The sequence below is a fragment of the Rutidosis leptorrhynchoides genome, chromosome 8 (genome assembly GCF_046630445.1).
Source record: "Rutidosis leptorrhynchoides isolate AG116_Rl617_1_P2 chromosome 8, CSIRO_AGI_Rlap_v1, whole genome shotgun sequence".
Taxonomy (NCBI): Eukaryota; Viridiplantae; Streptophyta; class Magnoliopsida; order Asterales; family Asteraceae; genus Rutidosis; species Rutidosis leptorrhynchoides.
In genome coordinates, this window is record NC_092340.1 from 99,503,917 (window position 1) to 99,509,304 (window position 5,388).

Below are 5,388 nucleotides of genomic sequence, written 5' to 3' on the forward strand. Positions count from 1 at the left end.
TCTTTTTCTTTCTTATTTCGCGACACTCTAGTTTTTAGGACTTAGAATTTTCTATTTCTTCTCTAAAATTTCTTTAAATTTCAACGAAAAATTATTTTAAGCGGTTAAATTGATAGACATCCAAATTTTCTGTTTCATAGTAATAGTTGGATTTGTTAGTGGCGGAGTTGTGAGCTTCCGATTTAAAGGGTTCTGGCTCCTTGCTGCATCTATTGGCCATTCGAAACGTGGGCAAAAGCAGAAAAGTCTATTAATTTGATAACTTATATAATTTTTATCTTTTATAACTAATAGGATTTTCAGTGAATGCACCGAGCAAAACGTTCACCACCTTTTGTACGTTCACCACCTGTAACTCGATCAAGACATCTAGCAAATATTGTCGCCGTTGATTTTTCTTTAGAATCGTCATCCAGTCGACCAAGTACTCCAATTCAAATTTCCGATAATCCATTTTTTGAACCCGACCTCACAATTGAGAACCCGGAGGATATTCAGGGACAATTCAGAGATCCTGAACCACTAATCTTTCCTCCGGAACCACCAATCATTCAAACAGAGATTGTAGAGGAACCAACCATTAAATCAGAATCCTCTAGTAATTCAGATTCAACAAATTCAATCATGGAGAATCTGGAACCTCTAAGTATGGAAGACCGAATGAGAGCTAAACGCACTGGCCAAGGTCACGCAATTACTCAACCTGACATAAATGCGCCAGATTATGAAATCAAGGGACAAATTCTACACATGGTAACAAATCAATGCCAATTTAGTGGTGCGCCGAAGGAAGATCCAAATGAACATCTTCGAACCTTTAATAGGATCTGTACACTATTTAAAATCCGAGAAGTTGAGGATGAACAGATATATCTCATGTTATTTCCCTTGACTTTAAAGGGAGAAGCCAAAGATTGGTTAGAATCGTTACCTGAAGGGGCGATTGATACATGGGACGTTTTAGTTAAAAAATTTCTTAAACAATTCTTTCCGGCATCTAAAGCCGTAAGACTTCAAGGAGAAATTGTTACGTTCACATAAAAACCAAATGAAACTCTATATACGGCATGGACAAGATTTGGAAAGTTATTAAGAGGATGTCCGCAACATGGTTTAGACACTTGTCAAATAGTACAAATATTCTACCAAGGATGCGACATCACTACACGGAAAGACATCGATATAGCAGCTGGTGGTTCCTTTATGAAGAAAACTGCAACTGACGCTTACAAAATTATTGATAACACTGCTTCCCACTCACATGAGTGGCACCAAGAAAAAGATATCGTTAGATCATCTAAAGCAGCTAGAGCCGATTCTAGCCATGACTTTGATTCCATTTCTGCAAAGATAGATGCTGTCGAGAGACGAATGGAAAAGATGACTAAAGATATCCACTCAATAAGAATTAGCTGTGAGCAGTGTGGAGGACCACATTTAACAAAAGATTGTCTCAATATTGAACTAACAATGGAACAAAGAGAGAATGTTTCATACATAAACCAAAGGCCTGGAAATAATTATCAGAATAATTATCAACCGCCAAGACCAATCTACAATCAAAATCAGAATTATAACTGAAATGTTCCATACAACAACCAACAAGGTCCAAGCAATCAACAAGTATCCAATAATACTTACAACTAGCAAAGACCTATTTTTAGTACTATTGATATTATACTTAACATTGTTGTTTAGTACATAATCTTTTAATATTGAAGGAAGATTAGTTTGTCTTCTTGATCTTCTTAATTGAGTGTACAGTTATGTAAAGTATCAGTAAAATTGCCCTCAGGAACAGTTTGTGTCTCAATACCATCATCATTGGATGTTGCAGGAACACCATTACTTTGTGACTCAATTAAGTCATTAAGTAAGGCATGATTGCCATCTTCCTTAGTACCGTCTCTCCCTTCATCATTGAGAATTACAGACTCAGTAGACTCAAAATCATTAATTTTAGTTTTTTGTTTTAAAACAACAGCAGTATCATCATAATAGTCAAAAAAGTTTTGATAATTAACATTATATTCAGTAAAAACAGAATCTAATTTAAAAGAAAAAATAGTTTCATAAAACTTAACATCTCTTGAAAAAACAAACCTTTATCATCAAAACAAAACAATTTATAACCCTTTTTAAAATTTGAATATCCCAGAAAAACACATTTTAAAGCTCTACTAGAAAATTTGTCATGATTATTTAAAACAGTAGCAAGACAAAGACAACCAAAAGTCCTTAAATGGGAGAGATTAGGACATTTTTCATAAATCAATTCATAGGGACACTTGCCCGACAAAACAGAAGAAGAAAGCCTGTTAATCAAATAAGTAGCAGTTAGAATACACTCAGACCACAAATACAAAGGTAATCCCCCCTAAAACATAAAGGATCTGGCAACATTTAAAAGATGCCCATGTTTCATTTCAGCAATTTCATTTTATTGTGGGGTATAAGTACAAGTAGTTTGGTGTATAATGCCTTTATCTTTAACAAAACTACTCATTTTATTATTTAAAAATTATGGTTCATTATCACTTCTAATCACTTTAATTGTTTTACTAAACTGATTTAAAATTAGATTATAAAACAGTTCAAAACAACTAAATACTTCCTCTTTTGTTTTTAATAAGTAAGTCTAGACAAACCTTGAAAAATCATCAACAATAGTTAAAAAAATACTTAAACCCCTCTTTACTTTTTACCATATAAGGACCCCAAGTGTCAAGATGAATTAAGTCACCTAAATTTTTAGTTATATGGTCACTTAAAGGAAAAAGATCTCTTATTTGTTTTGCTTTATGACATGTTTCACATGGTTCATTATTGTCATTAATCTTGTAAAAACCAAGTTTATCATTTAATTCATTTAGAGTATGGTTAGCAGGATGACCTAGTCTTTCATGCCACAGTTTATGTTTAGATAAATTTGAATAAATCATATTGCACTTAAACATCTGACCATTAAAACTTTCATTAAAGAAGTAAAGACCATCAAACTCACTACCAGTCTCCATCAGTCTTTTTTGTATTAAATCCTGAATATAACATTTATTTGCATCAAAACTAACAACTAAGTTGCTATCTTTAATCATTTTATTCACAGACAGTAAACTAACACAGTATTGAGGGATAACCAGCACATCATACAGTTCAATATTATTAGACAATTTTAAGTTTCCCATTTGTAAAATTCTAGCAACAGTGCAATTTGGATGATTTACGGTTAAATTTAAATTAGAAACATCAACAACTTTATTTAACTTTTGAGAATTGGAAACCATGTGTTAGTTTGCACCTGAATCAATTATCTATCCTTTTGAACCAATTTTATATTAAAAACTGTTTGAAGAGAATAATTTATCAAAATGTGAGTAAAAAAATACATTATTGTTTTTTATACTACCTGACATATTTGACTCCACTTGATTGTAAACAGGTTTCTCATTAACGAGGTTAAGAAGCTCTATAATCTGATCACTAGTCAATTGCACATCGTTAAGAAGATCTATAATCTGATCACTAGTCAATTGCACATTAGTACCACAAGAATCATGTTTATCAGTAACACAATTATTACTATTAAACCTAGGAGCACCTTGATTAAAAGGTTTCTTAATGTAACCTGGTGGATATCCTATTAATTCAAAACATCTCTCTATATTGTGACCAAGCATGTTGCAGTTAGTACACTTCAAAGGTGTATTTTTATATTCTTTCTTGTTATTAGTAGGATTATTACTATTATCAAAATTAGCAGTTTTAGAATTAAAAACAGGTGATTGTGTATGCAATCTGTGAGACTTATCCCTAGAAATAATAGAAAATGCAGTTTTAACAGAAGGAACATGATCAGAAGTAAGAATTTGACTCCTAATAGGCACATAAACATCATCAATACCCATTAAAAACTGCATACGCTTTATAAATTGATTGTGTTCTTGAAATGATTTATTAACAGACACAATATCATCAATTTTAATCATATCATCAAATTGTCTCCACATAGCATTCAAATTATGATAATAATCAGACAATGGTTGACCAAATTGACTACATGAATTATTTTTTTGATATAGATTAAATGTAAAAGAAGCATCTATTTTATCATAGGTTTCTTTTAACTCATTCCAAACAGATTCAGCAGTTTTAGAAAAAATATGACCATTGTACACATCTTCAGATAGTGACATTAAAATTCACGTAAGAACCACAGAATTACACCTATCCCATTGGCCTAATAACACTTCATCATCTTCATACTCATATCTAACACATGTACCATCAGTGAAACCTAGTTTGTTTTTAGTTTGTAAATCAAGTTTCATAGTAAATGACCACACATTATAATTTTCAGTTCCTTTTAGTTTTTGTGTGATTAAAGAGGCACCAGATGTGTCACTAAGATGCGAGTATAAATGATCATTAAATTCAAATTTACTAATCTTAGTAATACTAACAGAACTAACAGAACTATCATCAAAAATGGTTACAGTAACAATAAAAAATCAAATAACAATAAAAGAAGCAGCAAACACACAATATCAAGCAAACCTAAACAAACAGTAAACAAATAATCATGCAATGATTCAAATATTACATAAAACCACAACAAATCCACGGTTCAGACACCTGTAAGGAAAGAAAATGAACCACAATGGACTGGCTCCTAGCCAGGAAACCTGTAGAGATAATTAACAGTAATATTGGTCAAGATTAATCTATGCTTGATCAGGTATTTATAGATCTCAAAGGATTTAGATCAAGAGTTGGACGTAAAGATCTGGTCAGGGTAAAAATAATAAAAGAAAACAAGAATAAACACGAGACTCCCCTTTGAAGGTTAATTTGCAGCGAAAGAAAAAGAAGAACAAAGAATAACAAACCCTAATTAACCAAATTAGGTTTTCTCACTGAGAAACTACAGATTAATTAGCAGAATTGACCCAAAAATAGAATCTACAGGTCGTTGTCGAACTAAAACACAGTGGCAGCAGTTAATCTTTCAGCCGATCCTGGAAGAAACAATCGAAGTGCAGAAACCCTAATTTTCAAATCTAAAAATTAGGAATCAACCAAACACCATATCGAACGATATCAAACCTTACCACTCTGATACCATGAACAAACACAGAAATAAACCTTCTAATCACATGAAGCAAAACTTCCAATCACAGGAAGTAAAAAAAAAGACTAAACAAGATTCACAATCTAATGATTATGAACCAGTACAAACCAAATCACACAGTAATCCTCCCAAGCAAGTTCAACAGTTTTGAACTTGATCAATTCTCAAAGTAATTACAGATTTGAAGATTCAAGATCAAAAACCCTAGAATGAAAATGGGAGTGAATGAAACAGATGCAAAACAATAAAAAAATAAATTA

General features: G+C 32.0%; 1 protein-coding gene across 1 annotated transcript; it reads right to left on the minus strand.

The window, feature by feature from the left end:
• Positions 1–1,748: 1,748 nt before the first annotated feature.
• On the minus strand, positions 1,749–4,193 carry LOC139863662 (uncharacterized). Its single transcript, XM_071852272.1, has 4 exons — positions 3,407–4,193; positions 2,706–3,085; positions 2,293–2,377; positions 1,749–2,047 (listed from the first exon to the last, which is right to left on the minus strand). Exons 1-4 carry the CDS (start codon positions 4,191–4,193, stop codon positions 1,749–1,751), a joined length of 1,551 nt encoding a protein of 516 aa, XP_071708373.1.
• Positions 4,194–5,388: the final 1,195 nt, after the last annotated feature.

Coding starts and splice junctions, on each gene's coding strand:
- LOC139863662 (XM_071852272.1), bottom strand. CDS start 4,193: ATGTCACTATCTGAAGATGTGTACAATGGTCATATTTTTTCTAAAACT. Junction 3,086..3,406: donor AGTGGAGTCAAATATGTCAG/GTAGTATAAAAA, acceptor AAATGATTAAAG/ATAGCAACTTAGTTGTTAGT. Junction 2,048..2,292: donor TTCTTCTTCTGTTTTGTCGG/GCAAGTGTCCCT, acceptor CTTTTAAATTAG/ATTCTGTTTTTACTGAATAT.